At 39.0% G+C, this 22,043-nt stretch overlaps 1 protein-coding gene across 1 annotated transcript; it reads left to right on the forward strand.

The window, feature by feature from the left end:
- The first annotated feature begins 1,024 nt into the window (after positions 1-1,024).
- Positions 1,025-17,507, forward strand: LOC149276542 (cullin-4A-like). The gene is made up of 20 exons (XM_089503466.1): positions 1,025-1,154; positions 2,643-2,758; positions 4,429-4,532; positions 5,309-5,378; positions 6,010-6,083; positions 6,260-6,422; positions 7,210-7,299; positions 7,845-7,927; positions 8,313-8,380; positions 8,726-8,844; positions 9,609-9,801; positions 10,436-10,540; positions 12,156-12,266; positions 12,846-12,931; positions 13,324-13,431; positions 14,301-14,414; positions 15,543-15,648; positions 15,731-15,903; positions 16,904-17,056; positions 17,412-17,507. The coding sequence occupies exons 1-20, from the start codon at positions 1,025-1,027 to the stop codon at positions 17,505-17,507; spliced, it is 2,262 nt and encodes a 753-aa protein (XP_089359592.1).
- Positions 17,508-22,043: the final 4,536 nt, after the last annotated feature.

Raw genomic sequence — 22,043 nt, forward strand, 5'->3', positions numbered from 1 at the left:
TGTGAGAACTGTTTGGAAAGAAGCACTGTTTCAAGGTTTAACATGTAATTAAAAGACTTTGGGGCTTATTCCCTAAAGTGAGAGTTGTAAGAAGAGTCGTGGTTTCAGTCCATACCTTCAGCATACGTTATGAAGGTCCAACCCCAGTTAGTTTCCTAGTGGGAGGAATAAGAGGTGAACACCTATTTTTAAATTTGTTTTTTTTAATTATGTTTAGGTTTTTTTTTTTTTTTTTTACTTTTCAGACTTTTTGTTCACTGGAGATCGCTCTTTAAAGACCTCAACAATCTCTCATGGAACTAGACGATACCCCTTATGATGTCATTTTATTTATTTTTTTTATATTTTTAACTATTTTAAATATAATAATTTTTTTTAAAAAATATGTTTTGAAGTGAGGGAAACCTTATCCCCCCACCCCACCCATTTGATCCACGCTCCTGCTGATCTGTTACATTGGATCAGTGAGCTGGAAGCTAGAGATGCTGGCTCCTGCTGACAGGGGAAATCCAAGGCTGTCTAACTTCAGCCTGAGGGGCCATGTACCGGCATAAACCATGCGACGTCCTTGGTTGCAAAGGGGTTAAGCCATTTCATAAGATGGCTGTAATAGTACATCCCAAAATTCTGGCAACTAACATCCTGTCGCTTTAAACATCAGCAACGCCAGATCCTTGCTGGTGTATTATAATAAGTTTTCCCAGATTCCCTGTCAACAACCAATCAGTGCTTGCCTTTGTGTCACATGATAGGTGTTCCTGATGTCAACTTTGAATGTGACAAAATTTGATATGATTAAAGTATTTCTGGGAAGGCTTTGGGCATTGATCAGTGCAAGTTATGTTATCTATCTAACAAATGCCATTGTCGGCATATCTTACCTTTTTTTTTTTCTTTGTCATTAAATATTTTTGTTTGTGTGACAAGTTTCTGATGCCTGCTAATGCCTTGGGTGTTTCATGGCTGGGTGAGGACGTCTCCCTTGACTGCGTAATTCACTTTGCTTGTCTTTTGCAGTGTTATCATGGCACAGGAAGCTCAGAAGAAAGCCAACTTTTCAGTGCTGGCGGGGCACACTAATGGGTTAACGAAGCCAGCATCCCTTGTGTCAAAGCCGGGAGCTTCGAAGAAACTGGTTATCAAAAACTTTAAAGGTAGGTGTTCTGCTTTAAGGACCCCCCCCCCCACGTAATGTTATTGTTTGTTATGTTTATTTTATTTATTTTGGAAACTTGAAATGTATCAGACGTTCCAATCATTGTGTACAATATAATCATTCTGAGGTACACATTTATGAATGATACAAATAAATAAGCCATTCTTAAACAAAATTTGTAACAAATTACCCAGCGCTGTACAAATGGGGCAGTTAACACACAACAAATATACATTAATACATACAGATACATCAGGAGTTGCCGGTAAGCTCGCCATCTAGCTTTTTTGCTACTTTTATACAAAGTTCCTGGCAGGAATGGTGGGTTTATGAGCGCCCCACTCGTGAGCTTATATATCAAATATAATTTACCCCCCCCCCCCCGGCGTATTTATAGATACCTGGTTTGCCTTAAACTAGATATTGCATAACACGCTACAGTAGTTAAAAAAAAAAAAAAGTGTTTCTAAATTCCAAACTAAATAGTAAAAGTAAACTTTGTGTGTATTTATTTTGGAAATGCAAGGCTTTACTTTAGGTAGAAGCTTCAGCTCCCCACCTCCTCCCTGCACATGTTAGGGATGAGGAAAGGGGAAAATGCCTATAGGATGATTCTGCAGAATCCCGCCAGACACTTGCGAGGGAGACTCCAAGCTCATTTACAGATACTTCTATGCCCTCCTGTGCGTAAAGTGCTTATGATGGCCGAAGCGTCCCCTTAACTGTGGCCTTGCGTCAACCTGGAAGCCGATCGGCAGCCTCCACAGCATTCAGAAAGGTTCTTTCCACAATTGCTTTTAAAAATAAACGGTTGTGTATTATTCAGAATAATACGATTTTGAAGTAGTAATATCTGTTCACCTCTACAGGTAATATATTGGTAACGTGGCACTACACCCCAAACTTAAGTAACATTTTGGAGACGACTTTCGCGTGGATTCCAGTACATTTTATTTATGTATAGATAATAGGAGTTAAAAAATGAGACATCACATTCCTCCAACCCTGCTTCATTCCATTTAGATGCTTCCCAGAAAATTGCCAGAGGACTTTTCACATTACAAGCTCCTGCTCCGCTCCCACACCTCTGCCCTCCAGCTCTACAAACGTCACCACACACCCTCACCACCTACTTCTCTGCCCAAGATTTTGCTACTCATTGTAAAAATAAAATGGACTATGTCAGGGATAACATCCTCTCCCAGTACCCCTTAGTGAGGTTTCAGATGTCCTCTTGTCCTGCCACTTGACCATGTCTCATCTCCTGCCGTCCTGTGTCCTTACACCAACCCTAACCAATCTGTTTAACCTCTCTCTTTCCACTCGTGTATTCCAACCCCCCCCTCCAAACCCACGATAATCTCTCCCGTTCTGCAGAAATGTAATAAATATTTAATGCTCGATTACAAAATAAATATCCGCCTGTTTTTAAGGTAATTGCCTGTTTACTGTTTGTGCACGCTAATCGTTATGCTTGTTCTTACAGATAAGCCCAAACTACCTGACAACTACACACAAGATACGTGGCAGAAGCTCCGTGAAGCCGTAAATGCTATAGAAAGCAGCAGATCTATAAAGTATAATCTTGAAGAACTCTATCAGGTATGTGGAATAATTTGCTTACGCAGGGCTGAAGATGTGTTGTGCTGCTGAACCGGCCTGCTGTCTTCTTTCATTTGGAATACTATTACATTCACGCGCCAGAGTGTCAGAGGACTGGTTTGAAAGTACAGACAGCTCCAGGGGGCCGCACATTTGTAAATGTCTTGCCTACTCCTTTTTAATAACTTAGTTTAGTTATATGATGCATAATACACCTATAATACATTTTCAGCCGGACAGGTACTCGTAAATGATACTTGATAAATGATATGGCCCTCAACATCATTGTGGTTTAGGGCCATGGGAGTTGTCTGCAAACACTCATCTGCCATTTTCTTTCTGTTCAATAAAATATATAATATATATATATATATATATATATATATATATATATATATATATATATATATATATATATATATATATATATATATATATATATATATATATATATATATATATATATATATATGGGCCAACACAAACAGTTCTTTGGTGACCTGTCTGTTAACAAGGACAAGAGATCGTGCATTAAGATGTGAAGAATAGAATTCTCACCCAAACAATGAAAAGTGTTCTTCACAGTAAGAACAATAACAGTGTGGCATTCACTACCCATAGAAGTTGTGCCATCAAATTCAAATGATGATTGTAAATATAGGTTGGCTTTTCCTACTGTACCAGTGTGTGTTAAAGTTATTACCAGTTTAGTGTTGCCATTTTTTATTTATTTTTTACTTGCAATTTTCGCCCTTCCTTGTTGCAGTAGCTCTACAGTAGCTGGTGCTTTATAAATGTTACATGGGATTGTAGGCCCACTGCCAACAACGTATCCCTGGCACTCTAAGGTTAATGGGTCTAATGTAGTTACGGCATTTGTATCATTTAGAGCTGTGTATACATTCAAGCTGCCGGGAGGTATGCGTTTTGTGTCCATTTATCTCAAATTGGCAGAAGGACAGCAAAAATGAATATGCTAAGCGCTGGTATGAAAACCAAAAGCTCATGAAATATCATGGCTTTCACTAAGGCGCTAAGAATATTCATTACTTCCTTGTGATGATTTCAGGTACCTGAACGTCGCTATGCAAATTCTGCTAATCCTCGCATTCGCAATGTGTTTTTCATAACAGCTTGGCACTTATTTCTCAACTTCTTGTAACGTTTGGGAATGTGGAGTTTGGTTACGCGGTTTAACCCCCCCCCCCGCTGGCTGCTCCTGTTCTTTCAGCGCTTGCTGGTAATTGACCGGTGTCTGTGATCCATCACCGGCTGGGGTTCTTGCGGATTCCAGCACCAGTTTGTTTATTTGGTTTTATAGAAATCTGCTTTACACCTGGACTCTGCCTTGCGTTTTAGCCGGATCTTTCATGACAAGACTGGAGTCACCAAAGAAAACGCAGTATTTACCAAAGAGCGCTTATTTCAAAGCCTGAGCCCCCCTTTGAAATCAGCATTCACTTTACTCTGTATATTGCCCGTAGGATCGTCCAGATCCATTTCGGTGAAAGTTGAGGCTTTACACGTTGAAGGACTTTTTATTTTTTTTTTTTTGCAGAATATTTGTATGTTAAAAAAATGAAATGATGGTATTTTTTGCACATATTGTGTGCTAATATTGTGTTTAATCATTATATAAGTCGTTTTTTCTGTATTTTTTTTTCTTTCAGGCTGTTGAAAATTTATGTTCCTATAAAGTTTCCCACACTCTGTACAAACAGCTCCGCCAAGTATGTGAAGAACACATGAAAGCGCAGATCCATCAATTCAGGGAATATCCTTTGATAACAACGCTGGGGAGGATGTTTAGCATATTTGAATGCCCCAAAGGAGCAATGGGGATAGTAGATCAAGCAGTTCTGGTGTAAACTATTCAAAGTGAAGCATTCACCAGGACCATTCCATTGGTTGTTGTGGTGATGTCTTCACTTTTACAAAATTGCACATTTATTTACTTTTACATAGCCCCCAATATGTACACGTGCATCCTTTAATGCAGAGGGGCATTCACTGTAGCCATATGCTGTTAATTAGGTAATACAGTGGAGCGTCTAGATTTTTCTTTGACCGCACAAAGTTCCATGAAGGCTGCATTGGTCCCTCGTGATGTATTTATTTTTTACAATTATTATTTTTATTTTTTTTACTTTTAGCCTTTGGTAGGACTTGAAAACCTTCTTGTTTAGATCGGTTTATTTACTGACATCACAAGGCTGCACCTTGCACCCCGTGTTATTTCTTCTGATTGCTAACAGACAAAAAGACGTCTCCACCCTGGCTTCCTTGCCGTTTCTGTTCGGTGCTATTATCTTATATAACAAATCCTGCGAGTCAGGATTTGTAACGCTTGGCATGTAGCTTGGTCTAGAGCCACATTATTATTATTATATGGTGACATTAAATTACTCTTACATACCAGTGGTGAATAGATTACATTACATGCTCACATTACAGCAGGTGGGGCATTAAGCAGGCCATAATTGTCGTCGTTTTGAATTATTTGACATCATTTGCGTAGTTGATCTTTCCTTAACCACGTTATTTTTGCACAGATTCTCTCGACAGCGTTCTATTTTTAAGCAAAGTCAATAGGTGTTGGAAGGATCACTGCAGGCAAATGGTAATTGGTCTGAGAATATATATAAATACATGAGAACATTTCTAGTATTAAGTTCTGTTATTCTTCATGTTCTGAAAAAAAAAAGTTGTACTATAAAACATCATGGTTAATTAACATTTTAGTATTTCAAAATTATTTTCATTGAAATTGGGTTGATAACAAATATTATAATAATATTTGTCTACCTGATACCCCGTTCCTGTCCTACCATTGATGATTGCATTTCACCCACTTGTATGACTTAACATGCACACAGTGGAAATCATTTAAATAGAAATGTAGAATTTGATGGCAGATAAGAACCAGTTGTCCGACCTAGTCTGCCCATTTTTTTCTTATGTAAATACCTTAATTAGTCCTCGGTCTCATCCTAGATTTAAAATAGTTGTATGCCGACCCCATCCGTCTTTAAATACCCTCGCTGTATTAGTCTCTGTCCCTTTCGCCGGCAGGCTGTTCCACTAATCTACCACCCTCGGGGAAACTGACACACCTGCATTTGCTTGGTTTATTTAACTCCCTTAAGTGAATTATTCTTCCAAAAGCTATTGCAATGATCCAGCTGTGCTTAGACCTCATTTATAGATAAAATTCACTGTTATGAAAATCAATTGTTAGACTTTCTTTTTAGATCATGATCAGAAGTATTTTCCTGTTCTTGGATCGGACATATGTCCTTCAGAACTCTATGCTTCTGTCGATATGGTAAGTCTCCGTCTAGTTTCCCTGACGCGTGTTCCCATATATGTCTGCATATATAAATGAAATAAATAAAAAAAGTGTTTTGCTTTTTCGAAAATCTTTAGTGAAAATGTCCACGTTTCATAGAATTTTTTTACCAGAAATATGTGAACCTTTAAAGTCTGGAATTATTTGTGCAGGGATATGGGTTTGGAGCTGTTTCGCAGTCATGTCATAAGTGACAAGATGGTTCAGACGAAGACCATTGATGGGATCTTGCAGCTAGTTGAGAGAGAGCGCTCCGGAGAGGCTGTGGACCGGAGCTTGCTGCGCAGCTTACTCGGCATGTTGTCTGATTTACAAGTGAGTAGCTCGTGGGGTCACAGTGTAAATAATGTATTTCACTTTCAATCGAAGCAATAGTGATCAAATACACAAAACCTATACACTAAACTATGTTAAATAGAAATATAAACTGATGTGTGTTATCTCGTAACGTAATAAGTAGATAATATTGTTCATGGTGCTGTTTGTAACGATAACTGAATAGGCCACACGCTACACGCTCGTCCCTGTGTGGCAAAACAAACAAGCTACTTGCATTCAACTCACTCGTTATATATTATGCCGTGAAGGAATTAGGACCCCTTCCTAAGCATAAGGCATCTATGTTGAGTGAGAGGATTGATGGATGTTGGAGGACAGTACTGGTAGAAGTCAGATTCTTGCCACTGAATGGTTTGTCGAACTCCTTCCGTGCATGTGCAGGGGGGGTTTGACTAGACCCCCGACCACAGTGTTTGAGGACCCAACACTGGAGCTGACTGGCCGTAAGTATACAACATACATGGAGATGTGTCCGACTGAAAAAAATCTCTTGCGTGGAAGATGGGGAGGGCACCATAAAAATGTAAAGGGACCACCCAGCTATGCATTAAAATATCTATAGTTTCCTTTTAACATGTTGCAGTAATACTGTTACTCTAAACTGTTTTGTTTCTCTACAAATTAGTTCATTCTATTTACTACTCTGTGCTTTTGTTAAATAATTTAGGGTTGTATAAACATTGGGAAATCAACGTCACATTTCCTTCAGTGTTTTAGCATCGTGTGTGTCTATAAACGTATTCATATTTTCTTTTCCTTAAAGGTATACAAGGACTCTTTCGAGGTCCGGTTTTTGGAGGAAACAAATAGCTTGTATGCTGCGGAAGGTCAAAGGTTAATGCAAGAAAGAGAGGTGCGAGAGAGTGCTATAATCCATGTATTCGTTCCTTGCAGCAGATTTTTTTAGTGAGTGCCTTTTAGAACCTTGTAACGTAACCATTCACTGTGGGCTGCCCAGGCCAGATTTAAAGGATATCTATGCTGATATCATAACTATGTGTCCCGTTAACTAAATTGCAGCCTGTTACTTGCAAACATAAGCCCATACGTATCGTAAAAGGGACCAAATAATTACTTGGATGGCAAATAACGCACAGTGATGTTGGTTTATACAAATCTTGTTGTAATCTGTTCCTTTAAATATAATGTTGAGTGATAGAGTGTGGATCTGGAAGTTCATGACTTTTGAGAACACATGGCCGTTTCTAGATCTTGAACCCCAAAGAAAAGGAGGGTGATATATGAGGCATGGCGATAAGCACTTTTAGTTTGCAGTGAACGAATACCTGTTATAGAGAGTTTGCCATCAACCAATATAAGAGTTGAAACAATTGCAAACATTCTGAATAAATGCTGTGTGTCGTGTGGCATCTGTTCTAATAGTATGGTTGTTTTTAGATCCCGGAGTATCTTCACCATGTGAACAGGCGCTTGGAAGAAGAGGTGGACAGAGTTATTACGTATTTAGACCATGGGACTCAGTAAGTACATAATATGAGCATGTATGAAGGGCTAAGTCTTGTGTATTTTTCCTGAAGGGCAGACTAAGTTGGCCTTGCATAATGCATAGGTAAAGCCGTGAGATAATCTGGTTATAAAATAACTATATTATTACTTCTGTGTGTGTGTATATGAGCTCTGTTCCCGTTTGTTTTGGGGAGCGTACTTAAGTACACATCCTGCTTCAGTAGCAAGCAGGGGGTCATTTTCTAACGTCAGTAGAAAGAGAATGAGTTCTCTGAGTTGAATTGTGTAAAGTGTTTTGGGGTCTCCAATGGTAGCATTCTCATGGGATGCTAAAACCTGTGTTGTTGGTAGTTCTTTTGGGGTTTTTTTACGTGTAATACGCTGTCTTTTGTTGTACAGTAAACCATTGATAGCGTGTGTGGAGAAACAGCTGCTGGGAGAGCACTTGGCTGCCATCTTACAAAAAGGTAGAAATGACTATGGCTTGTTTATACAATCCGGACCTTATATCACATGCCCAAATGAGCCATGAAAAGTCTGTGCCCCGACAATCTGTCATGTTTGTTGCTCTTTGTTATCTTTTACCTTCTGGCCATTATGTGTGCAGGTCTTTCTCACGCATTGTCCACATTTTTGTTTATTATCTTCCTGACGTACTTAGAATAGATTACCTACGTCACCTGCCCAATTTGTAATAAGCTAATACTTCCCTACTCTTGTGTATGCTCAAAGAATACTGATCTATATTGCAACTGTTGGTTTTTATTTCTTTTCCCCTTTTTTTTTTTTTTTCCTTCTTCTTCTTAACATAGGTCTGAAGAACATGCTAGATCAAAACAGGGTGCCAGATTTGACCCTGATGTACCAACTCTTCAGCCGAGTGAAAGGTGGCCAGTCAATCCTCCTGCAGCATTGGGGAGAGTACATTAAAGTAAGTTATACTTGTTTGCCTTGTAAACTGGCTGCCATGTCCCATACGTTTTTTGTTTTACTGGGATCAGTAAAACGCTGTTTCATGCATGGCTACTGGCGGCATTCATTCAAACGGTACCAGTGTTTTCTCAACTACGGGCTGGATTCCTGAATGAACCCTATAGAGAGGAGAACAGCTTTGTAGCTGAACACTCTGCAGGGCACATGGTGTCTGGCATTAAAGCAAGCATCCCAAAATCTTGTATATATTTGGTGAATCATACGGCCGTTTCGTAGATATCTTTAATGATCGTTTTCCACCTACCTGCCATGGAAGTGATTTATCCTAGGTACATTTCATGTAGCTTCCTATTTCGAAACCGTGCAACGTCTGTCAACGTCTATCAATGTCTATATTTATGGGCTTCGTGTACTAGAGGCAGAGACACACTAAATGCACATGTGGGATGAAAATCCACTTGGGAGTTGGCTGAGTAACGCGTTAAAGCCAGATCCTGTCTTGGGATCCCTTTCGTAATGAGTGGGCCGTCAGGTCAGCCTGCTAATGAGCAGCTTGGTAAATAGGAATTTCTCGCGCTTGTCTGATATTCCCCAAGTTTTTTGCTTAATTAACACTGTTGTTTAAATTATTGGCTTGGGCTCTTCTGACTCGGCAGTTATTTTCAGTGTCACATGTGTTGTAAGGAATGGACTGGTGTAATCGCATTTTTATGGAAAGCTTTGCTTTGGACCTGTAGTTCAAAATTACCGTTTTATCTTCAGAGTTTTGGCAGTTCTATAGTTGTGAACCCTGAGAAAGACAAAGAGATGGTGCAGGAGTTACTGGACTTCAAGGATAAGGTGGACCATATCATTGATGTCTGCTTTCAGAAGAATGAGAAGTTTGTAAACATGATGAAAGAGTCATTTGAGACCTTTGTCAACAGACGGGCTAATAAACCAGCAGAACTTATAGGTATGCCTCGCTTTTCGTCTATAAATGGCTCCTCGTTTTTAAGAAAATATGTTGATGGACAGGCCATAGAGCGCTCTTCGATAAAGGACACTTTACAAGAAAACCCACACTGGTTTCTGTTAAACAGTGTGCACAAATACAACATCCACTGTAGTTTAGTGTTTAGCAAAATATAGGTTTAAAGTGTGCACTTTGTGTATTGGATGCATTTTGGGAAAATATACCAAGATGACACCCCCCTTGCTTAAAACACCACGTATCCACAGTTTCATGCTAAAAGAGGCTTTTTACATGAAATATTATTTTTACAGAGCAGATTCTCATGTTCTAGTGGTTCTTCCCTCGACATCCCTGATTAGAGAGCAACTTATTTCATTGATCAGTTGAATGTGCTCCAAATCTTTAGAGGAATTGAAAAAAAAAATACTATGTATGTATTACAGATAGTTGTTACGACATCTAGAAATTGTTGCTTTCTACATAGGCCAAGTCTATATTTACGTTTTATACTTGCATTCAGATGGCCAGTGCGGATAGTACTGCTAGTACTGAAAGATCATGTTCTATAAGTAACCTGGCGTTTTCCTGTGTCGCTTCGTACTATTGTTTATAGATACAACTTTTTTTTATGCAGCAAAATATGTTGATTCTAAGCTTCGTTCTGGAAACAAGGAAGCAACAGATGAAGAGCTGGAGAGATTCCTTGATAAGATCATGATCATTTTTAGATTCATTCATGGTAGGTATTAACCAGTGTGTTTCTTTTCCAAATGATTTAGGCATCTTGTTTTGTAAGTGGTATGCCATCATGATATATCCATTAAACAAAATCTGTTTTACACATACAGGCTTTACTTTAATAGAAGTAATTTAGAACATTAAGTACCTGTAAATAAAAAGTATTAAGTGGCCATATATTCTTATTTCTATAAAAACTCTTAAAGGGACATTCCGGCAATTATATACGCACTTTAATGCATATGATAGCTGTGTCCCTTCTTAAGTTATGTCCTCCCTCTTCCAAATGCATGGAAGGATTCCTTGTTCCACCCCAGCCAAGCGCAGGCTTATCACAGTGCATGTGGGATGTACTCTCTGCCGGCTAGCTAGCTCCAGTGCTGGCTCGCATGTGGGTTCCAGTGGGATTAATGAGACCCTCTGTGCTCATGACACCAACCGGCCTTTGCATGCAGCCAAAAGTGTTGTGAAAACCAGACCACGGAGGTGGTGAATCCGCTGCAATGTCTCCTAATGGTGATTACCTTACACACAGGTTAAATAATGCATAGGAAAGTCACTTCCAAAGTACTTTAATGTGCATAGTTCATTTGGGGGGCTCAGTGGCCCACCACACAGTCCATTTGAGAGTTTAAGTTGAACCCCCTTAAATGTACCTGCCAATGCTCCCATCCTCCTGCACGTGGGCTTACTAATAGGATGCTCGTCTACAAGGCAGGACAGGACCGTTCCTTTAAAGATAATGGATGTGCAAGTCTTTCTACCCCAGCCCACAAGTATAATGCCCCTGTTAAGCCCAATATGGTGTATGTGTAATAACTCATCACAAACCAAAGCATAAAAAAAGAGAAAAATAAAGGTATTACACGTTTAGTGTGTGTTCTGCATAAAACATAGTTTCCCACAATATAACTGTATTTTAAATTATATGTTGAGCACATTGCAGGCATAGTGAAGCTATTACAACATCAAATATGAATTTTTATTAACATGGTTTATGTGATACTTTTGTATAGCTCTTCACTCCCAATCATGTCCTTTTGCATTAACATGTTGTGGGGCGATCTATATGTTAATTACTAGATCAATATATGTTTTGACTATAGAAGTGGTATCTTGTCACCCAATGGATACATGCTATTAGGATTAAGATATTTTAGGTGCCACGAAGAAAAAACATCCCACCTCTAACGGACTACGGTTTCATAGGGCTTCTCCTGATGTCTCTTTGCATGATGCACTCGGGGTCTCTGAGCGGTGGAATGTTCTGATTTTATCGGATTATGTTTTCCAATATACATTACACTGAGTTAATGTTACAATGCGGCCTTTTTTTCCTCCAAGTTCCAAGTTTTGCTGGCCTGGCACGTCTATAGGTTACTGTAAATGAACGAGGAGCTCTGGAAACTGCACCAATTCACTGGGTTTGCCTAGACATGTGATGATAAAATCTGCAGCATGACATCTTGCTGTTCTTTTTATTTCTTGTCAGCGATGTCTTTGCTGAGGACCGCATTGCATGAACACAGCGTGGTGAACATTCCTGTGGTCGTGTGAAATGTACCTTGGTCGAGGCGTTCATGCTGTTGAAATGGTTGGTTTTTCCTGTCTTGCAGGTAAAGATGTGTTTGAAGCGTTTTATAAGAAGGATCTTGCGAAAAGGTTGTTGGTTGGGAAAAGTGCATCTGTGGATTCCGAGAAATCAATGTTATCCAAACTCAAGCACGGTAAGGAAGGATTGCGTCACAGCATTTGGTTTAATAACTGTACTTCATGGGCTGACATTAAAAAGGCATACAAACTTCAAAGTCATGTTCATGTAGCTCTCACCAGTTTTCACCTAGTATATGTGTGTTCCAAAGCCAAGAAATGGATGCAGGAATAGGGGTATAAATATTTAAATGAAACTGATTCTCAAAAAAAAAATGTGTCGTGGGCCCCAACCATAGAGAACAACCACTAACCCTAATCTTTTAATATGTAGAAAAACCAAAAAGAGCACAGTTATAGAATAATGTGTGGCTAATGATAAATGTTACAATCCCTTAAAAGCAACTTTGTCTCTTGGCATATTGCTAACTCCCAACACTTTAGAGTCTGCTTTGTTTCAGTAAATATTGTAATTTATTATTCGCAGATTTTGCTACTACTTGTTTTAGATGTTGGTTAATTATTGTGGCAGCAAGTGATGCATTTATTGATTGTACTAGAAGTAGTGACACCTGGGTGGGATATGATCCTTGTATTTGCTGTGTAAACAAGCCGTCTAGGTTCTGTGACCTGTTCTGTCCGTCTTCTCTCTGTAGAATGTGGAGCTGCATTTACGAGTAAACTCGAGGGGATGTTTAAAGATATGGAACTCTCCAAAGACGTGATGGTTCAGTTCAAGCAGGTAAATCTGGTTATATGGTTAAAACATAACAGTAGAAATAGGAAGGTGGATGAATATCCCCTGCCCCGTGTATAGGCATCCATACTATCAGAGGACATAGTCTGGGCGGTCAGAAACCATCATGTAATATCATAGAAAAGTATAGAAAGCCGTAGATGAATTCTGGGCTACCAGACAGGTAACAATGTCATGAATCGTTTACACTTGAGGTTCCGATGTCTACTTCAGTAACCTAAATAGCAGAAACATTCTGAAACTCTTGTTGGTTACAATTAATATGCTCACATAACTTTACTTACTTGACCTTATTCATACAAATGTAATCTTATAAATTCTATCTATATGGATATACAACTGATATACTAAATATTTGTTTGGTTTTCTTTATATAGTATATGCAGAGTCACAGCGACCCAGGCATCATAGACTTGACGGTTAATATATTGACAATGGGCTACTGGCCAACCTATACGCCCATGGATGTTCACTTACCAACAGAGGTAAGCAAGATAGGTCAAGTAGCTGTTACCTGCTGCCACATTTTTCTAGGAGGTAACTGTAAAAAAAGTATTTAAAAAAAAAAAAAGTCTGTGTGTGTATATACTAAGGTGTACTCCTAAAGTAATGTAACAGTTCTTTGATTTAGTTATGTGATGTTGTGTAAGATATAGTCGGTACATGTGCCTCCAGTGCTAGAATCCATGCAGTTCTTCTGTGTAGCTATCAACTCAAAAAATCTTGTATGGCAGCAATTAAAACCATATGATGTGATGGTGACATCTTTCAAATAGGAGCCCAACCGGCAATTTAAGTTAATAATTGTCAAATGAGTAAGTCATTAATTTGTATAGTATAGAAGTAAGTATTACTAATATTCTGGAATGTGGAAGCTCCTCTTTAGGAATAATGGTTGTTTAAACGTTCATGTCATACTCACATGCAATTCCTAGAAGCAAGTTGTCCATGCAGTAGAAAACTTGTATCCCAGTTTAAATTCCAAACGCCCCAAAACAACTTGGGCTGCCCTCAATCCACAGGGTGAGGAGCCTGTAAAATGAGCAATTCAGACGTGGCAGGAGGCAGCCCACTAATATTATTTCAGTGTCTAATATGAACAATATACAGGAGTTCCATTCGCACCAACCAGAATCTGACAGCGGGGTTTACTCCTTTCCTTGAACATGTTTTGGTCTCTTTAGGAGAACGACCACAGACGGGCCGGAAACGGTCACATGTGTGCTGCCACCTTGTTTTATTGTACTTGCTTATCTGCAGTGCCTCATGACTGGAATATAAAGAAGATAACAGGCCATGTGTTGGTTAATATGGTTACCTATGTGCTAAATGTTTGTCTTCACTTCTTTTCCAGATGGTGAAACTTCAGGAAATATTTAAAACGTTTTATTTGGGGAAGCACAGCGGCAGAAGATTACAATGGCAGTCAACACTGGGGCATGCAGTGCTTAAAGCAGAGTTTAAAGATGTAGGTAGACTGTGTTTTTGCCCCGTGTTTGCATGTTCTCATTCTATTTCCCTGCAAAAAGCGAATCTAGTAGCAGGAAATGACAATTTGGGTTTGTTTCTTATGCCAATAATTCCCTGTGCGTAAGCATAGCGGAATATGTTTATTAAAATAATGCTTTGTGGCTGGCCTCCAAATGTGTGTATATAATATGATGATCAGGACCATGGATGCCAATCAACAGTATGTTCTTAATGCTGCTTTTGTTACTGCATAACACAGATCGCCATTAGCAAATGTTACTGCGGACAGATTCTATGTGTGGGATGTGTGGTTTTAGTGCGGTGTCGACTGCTTCCTGTGCGTTGTAGCTGCCATGGCAGATTTCTTTACTCTGGAAAGCATGACTCTTTCTTCTCACAGGAAGTTTCAGCATGAAGTTGACATCCTGAAGCAACCAGATCCACTTTGTATTGCTTCATACAAAGAGTCTAAGAAATATCAATATTATTATCAATATATATCCTTATCCGGGTTCAAACAATTTATTGTCATTGTTTATTATCATTACCCTTGTGCATCGAGGAGTTGTTTGAAACGTAGATAAATGAGTGTGTAGCTTGCGTGATGTTTTATTGAGTACCTTAAAAATAGGTGCTACTTTGAAAGCATGCCATAGTCTTTGGGGGGTTGCACTAGTGCTCTCAAAGGGTTAATCATGCGAGCTCCGATTGACCGGAACACGAGGTGTCAGCACCTCATGGCTACTTAACCTAACTCTACGTAGCCTTTTAGGGATTTTAAACGCTTTCAGCTTGATGGGATACTACTGCCACAATACTGTTGCTAACGCTTACTTTCGTACTGTATTTTAGTAGTTAATTTTACAGGTATTACCTCTTCTATTCATTTACATATGCCGTTCTTCGGTGCACTCCTATGACTGTATGCTCACGATTGCCCCCCGATTTGTGTTTTCACTGTCCTTGTCATACTCTTCTAGACGTCCTTGCTGGTGCATCTCTGTAAACCTCTGTCAAGAAGCATAAATGTCAACACTCGTAGCATTGTAATAGCCGGTAAAATGTTCAGAGCTGGCCTTAATATTTTTTAATGTTTAACCTGAACTGTTAAATAATTGCCTTTTAGGAGAAGAAAGAGCTGCAGGTGTCATTGTTCCAGACGTTGGTGCTGCTCATGTATAACGAAGGAGAAGAATTCAGTTTGGAAGAAGTAAAAATGGCTACAGGAATAGGTGAGAAAACGTACATTAAACACAAGCACGGACATGTATTCTTTTCTTTCACAGTTATGTTATGCGTGTTTTCTTATTTTAGAGGACGGTGAGCTGAGACGAACTTTGCAGTCGCTTGCGTGTGGCAAAGCTAGAGTTTTAAACAAAATTCCGAAGGGCAAAGAAGTGGAAGATGGCGACAAGTTTAGTTTTAATGGCGACTTCAAGCACAAGCTCTACAGAATCAAGATTAACCAAATCCAAATGAAAGAAACAGTGAGTGTTAACGAAATGGAGTTATTGCTCATCATCTCGCAGCTGCATGATGTGCTGCTGGGAACGCAAACTTTTCCATGTGCAATGTAGCCTCTACATTCATTCTGCCAGTGTGTGGATCCTACATAATGCCATGATGTATGTCAAATGGATGCATTTACTAAAAGTGCAGTTTTAGCAGAATGTTACAGCCTTCCTCTGCACTCAAATTGGAATGTAATGACCCTTTCACACCCTGGTGTACCCCATCAGCTTCAGTTTGATATTTAGCATTTAATATGCATATCTGCATTTTAGGTTTCATATTAAGCTTGCGAGCAGGGCTCTCTCCACCAAATGTATCGGTTTGTCTTAGTCTGTCAATTCTTGTCTTGTCATATCCCTTGAATTTATGTATTGTATTAAGCGCTGCGTAAACTGTTGGCGCTATATAAATAAAAGATAATAATAATAATAATAATAATATTGAACCATCAAAAGGGGAACTCTAACCATTTTTTATATTACAGGCATCAGACAACTTTACATTAGCCCTTTTTAGTTGGTTTTCTTGCAATGTAATAGACAAACACTCTGGCTCCTTTTCATATTGCCTGTGGTAATCAATAGGCTTAGTCTTTATCAGCCTGTCAGAGACTCTGACTCATGAAATCTTATGGAGGAATGGACTTCATTACCACTGCCATAAAGAATCAGCTCAGTTTGGTGATTAAGAGGAAGTCGCTCAAAATATCACATGACTGACAACAATGGCAGCCTCCAGGTCTGCTGATAAAGGAAGTTTATTGCAAATTAGATCAAATCAGTTTGTGCTGTGCTGTATACAGTACTATATTTTGTGTACAAGGAGAAAAATATTTGTTTTCCATGCGACTTCCCCTTTAAATAAGCAGAAAGACCTAACGTATAATTCAGACTCTATACTCATGGGCTGTTCTTTCCTGTCCAAAATGTATTTTGTGTCTAAAGTGTATGCTGGGAAATCTGTTTTGCTTTCCAGGTAGAAGAACAAGTCAATACAACTGAAAGGGTTTTCCAAGACCGTCAGTACCAAATTGATGCAGCTATTGTACGTATAATGAAAATGAGGAAGACGCTGACCCACAACCTTCTGGTATCAGAGCTTTATAACCAACTAAAGTTTCCTGTCAAGGTAAAAGCTTTCTGATCAAGGCAATCATGCGCATGTATGTTCAGAAAAGTGAAAAAAAATAGACAATTCAAATCTAGCAACAACATGTGTTTCATTTGGAAAGTCATTTGTTAAGGTCAAGTATACATAGAAATGTGTATAGAATGTAAGGGGACAAAGTTAGGTGATCACTCACGGTGCCATAATGGTATTTTTTGACGTGGTATACTTCACACATGCTAGAAAAGAATGTGTATGTCACTTTAAAGATATGGTTATATCTACCTTTCTGTTCTGTATACCTACTTGCTCGCAAGCACATAATTTATACATTTAATGTATGTGTTAAAGAGCTCTTTTTACTCTTTTATTTTAGCCTGGTGATTTGAAGAAAAGGATTGAATCTCTAATAGACAGAGACTATATGGAACGGGACAAGGAGAATGCCAAACAGTACCACTATCTGGCATGAATAAGTTAAAGATGTGCATTGACTGAGTAGAGAAAGCTGTGCTGGCCAGATAATGCACCCCGTGCTAATCTTATAGTGAAATAATGCCACTGGTGTGAGCAAAGCAAATCTCCTCTTGATCACCCCCATCCTTAATACGCCTTAGTAATATTTAATTAGCTTTTTTTCCATATAATACATTTTCTTTGTGTGGCTGTTTAAAGGTATATTGTTATTAGTCATTTTTTTATGAATGTCATCTTCCTTTCCCACTTCTTTCTGCCTTTCTCATGAGGTTCTTTCTTCTTCTGTTTGTTCTTTGTCCTTCTGTTCTCTTTCACGTTCCTGCTGTTTCTGCTTATATTGCACTAAACAGCTGGATCTATTAACAGACCCTTAATGCTGCATATTTATTATTGGATCCAAGAAGTATAAAGAAGGGGGAGGTGGGGGGGGGCATTTTATGTTCTACAAGTTCCTTTCAGAAATAAACCAGCAACAGAATTACTTGTTTTCTTTCTCTACCGGCAACATGCTCAGTGACAGAAGAAACAACCTTCTTCATACAGTCTGTTCTTTTTTGATATTTGGTAGCTTGGAACCAAGCAGTGGATGGAGCGATGTATATGTCCCTGTGCGTTTGATAACGTTTGCTTCAATGTAGGTTTGTATAGGACTGTGTATTCAGTCAAGAAATGCCATCTGCCCTTCGAAATTCTAAGCACGTGGAGCAATCTTTATACTGACTATCATATCAGATCTCTTTGTTATATTTGTGAAATTAGGAATATTCTGGAAGGGATTGCAGAAATTTTAGAGAAGATAAGTCTTCATATCAGCCTCAAAAACAATTGAGGAATCCTTGTCATTAAGCATGACAACTGCAGACAGTACAGAGAGAGAACTCAAAGCTTATGGACCATGCTGCCATATACAGTATCCCCAAAATCCTGTTTTTTGTCGAGCCATTCCATCCTTAGGCCACTGTTATGTTGGTTAGCTTTGCTGCTACATAGAACTGATCTTGGTTGATTGTTCCACATGGTGCAGCACTTAAAGAGTTACTAAATCGAAGCCTCCGTTACTAACGGGGCTAATGCTGTCATTTCCAGTAAAGCCTTCGATATGCAATTTCTAAAGGTAAATGACATTTCGAATGAGCACATTTGTACACTGTAAACAATGTAAAGTATGGGTATTTGCATTTGCTAATAAAAAAAAATTTAAAGCATAAGTGGCTTTGTTTGTAACTAAGCTAAATGTGAATTTTGTCTCAACAACCTAATTTTAAATGCGTTCTAAAAGGGCCAGCCCGGTACATGTCTCCTGCATAAAGGAGTACACTGTCTCTGCATAATTACATTTAGTGAGATTTTCTAAAATGTTCTAGTGGATTTAATAATGCAAGTGGCGGCGTGTCTTCCGCAAGCAGTGGAATACATTATAGACAGTGGTCTCATACTAATCAATGTAAACCACAAATAAAATGGATTATATTCGTAGGTCACAGTTTCCTTTATAAATCCAAAAACTGCAGCCTTTCTTTATTATTGTTTATTCAGCGGTTTTTTTGGTTGTGTTCCGTAAAATTACAATCCTCACTCTCTATACTGATGGTGTTTTCGGCTGAGTCACATGTCGGCATTCCACTCTTCTGAGTTTGTGTAACAAGTTAGGATCCCTTTTAATTATCATAACTAACGCATATCATCATGCCCACTGCATATTTTGGTTCATATTGACAAAACAATATTTATAAGGGTTGTTAAGGATTAACCTCACTCCTTTCCTCCCTCCACTCATTGAGATAAAATATAGGATTGTATTTCCCTAGGGCTACTGGTAGCTTTGCACATAGGTTTATTTTTTGCCTATACCCAGGTCTGACCCTACTGTATAGGCAAGTCCCTGACCTCACTGTGCATTATGAAGGGCCAATTCTGAATGGTATCTCCAACAGCAAGAAATCTCACTGATGGCAGTATGCAGACAAGATGCTGGTGCAGACAAAGCTCAAATGGATCAGCCCTTCATAATACACAGGTCCGGAAATATTTGGACACTGACACAATGTTCATAATTTTGTCTCTGTGCACCACCACAGGTGATTTGAAACGAAACAACCGAGATGCAATTGAAGTGCGGACTTTCAACTTTAACTCAAGGAAACGTTTAGGAATTTGCAACCGTTTTTATACAGACCCCTTATTTTAAGGCCTCAAATGTAAATGGACAAATCAACACAATCATAAATAAAATTTCTCTGCCTTAAAAAAAAAAAAACCCAGAAACTCCTGGGTATGTTTTGTGTGATTGGCTATCTCTGTAAAGTGAAGCACCGTCCAATCCACCTCACTGAGTTGGGTTGAATTTGAGCAGACAACATATCCCTATACACATCAGAATTCAACCGGCTGCTTCTGTCACATTATTAAACATGAGTGAAGCATTGCCGCTGAAAGCCATGGATGTCCGTGCCATCACGCTGCCTCCGCCGTGTTTTACAGATAAATGTATGCTTCGGATCATGAGATGTTCCAACCCTACTTCCAACTCTTTTTCCTTCCCATCATTCTGATCTTAGTTTCATCTGTCTAAAGAATACTATTCCAGAACTGGGCTGCCTTTTTTTTTTTTTTTTTTTTTAAATAGATGTTTTTTGGCAAATCTGGCCTTTCTAGGGGCTTATGAACAGTTTGCACCTTGTGGTGAATCCTCTCTGTTTGCTCTTGTGAAGTCTTCTCTTTATGCTAGACCTGGATAACGATATGCCTACCTCCTGGAGAGTGAAGAAGGGGATATTTCTTTACCGTGTCCTCCATGGATGTCCAGGCCTTTTTTTTTTTTTTTTTGGTTGCTGAGCTCACCAGTGCGTTCTTTCTTTCTCAGAGTGTACCAAACTGTTGATTTGGCCACCCATAATGATGGCTTGTTTCACTTGCATTGAGAGCTCCTTTGACTGCATATTGTGGATTGACAGCAACAGCTTTCAAATGCGAATTCCACGCTTTAAATCAACTCCAGACCTTTAACATGCTCAATTGAGTAAGAAATAATGAAGAATAGCTCACACTTGTCCATAAAACAGTTTTTGAGTCAATTGCCCAATTACTTGGTCTTTTGAAAAAGAGGACATATTAAAGAGCTTAACCATTCTTCCTATTTGGATGTGAATTATCAATCTCAAACTAAAGCTGAGAGACTGCACTGTATTTATTATTTAACTTGAATTTATTTTGGTAAACAGCCGAAATAACAAAAACTTGTATCAATGTACACGTTCTTTCAGACCTAACTGTATATGATGAAGCCTCATCAAATTATTTGCATTCAGTTATAATTTACGTGTCCGTGACGAATGACATCTGATTTATTTATTTTTTTTGCCCTTCAGAAAACGGTTCTTGGTCTTTCCCTTAAAAAAAATTAAAATACTATAATAGATATCCATTATGTTTCGAAAGCCTGACTCACCTATTTTTTTTTTTTAACCATGGTGGCTGGTTGTGCTGATAACTTACGCTGACTCACAACACACGGCCTCTGTGCTACATTTGCCTGTTCATTCTTTACTTATTCACAGTCACGCCAACTAAAACCTTTTACTGAATGATGACCATTTTCTCTCTTTTCTTTTTCTCAAAGTACCACAAAGCTCGCACTACTTCTCTTTTTCTGTTTCACTTTTCTCTTTGGCCAATGTAGTCTCCCAGAAAGTCTCCCTTTACCTATTATTAGAGCTGCATGGGTAACAGAGAGATCAGCCATAATTAACTTGCCAGTCTCCTTTACCAAATATACAGCCTGGTAAATAATTACGTTTTATTTTGGCCAAAGCACATAAACGTACATTCTGCAGCAAGGTACATAAAAAAATGAAGGGCCCACACAGCTATCCTATGGATAAAAGTGCATATGATAACCAGATTGTCTCTTTAGAAGTCTGTGCTATGAAGGTTTGCTCATGGCCCCATTGTCATTCAAGAAAGTCCTATTAGCATCCAAATGCAGGACTGCACTTAACACATTAACTCTATAGTTGTAAAAGTGTTGCGGCAACTAGAATGTTCCTGCTACTTGCTCCTCTTTTACCACAACTACGATCCCCATGGTTGCCATGATCACATCTCTTAATTAGTTTGATTGACATGAGTCATTTATGAACTAGAATAAATGCGGTTTACATAACTTCCCATTGTGAGAATTCTGCATATAGTGTTACTACACCTACTACAGTAGGTGCAAAATTCCACAAAACTATAGGAATCTCCGTATCAGCTACTCGTCTGGAGTAAGCACTATCTCGGTGTAACTATGGATATTAGTGCATGTTAATTGACCTTTTTTTTTGGCTATCCTGGCGTGCTGTCCAACTTTTTAGGGCAGTGTGGGTCATGGGCCAGTTAAAGAAATTAGAGGATCTCCCCTGGTCTGCCCACTAAGCTGTGAAATCAAGGTCCCATGTAGCCACATTGTGATTGTGACGGAACCCTCCGTCACTGGGGCCCCCGGAGAGGCCTGACAGCCAGCCTCCTCCCTACTGACTATGGGCCCTGA

The sequence above is a fragment of the Sceloporus occidentalis genome, unplaced genomic scaffold (assembly GCF_023333645.1).
Source record: "Sceloporus occidentalis isolate IW3139 unplaced genomic scaffold, rSceOcc1.0.p SCAF_234, whole genome shotgun sequence".
NCBI lineage: Eukaryota > Metazoa > Chordata > Lepidosauria > Squamata > Phrynosomatidae > Sceloporus > Sceloporus occidentalis.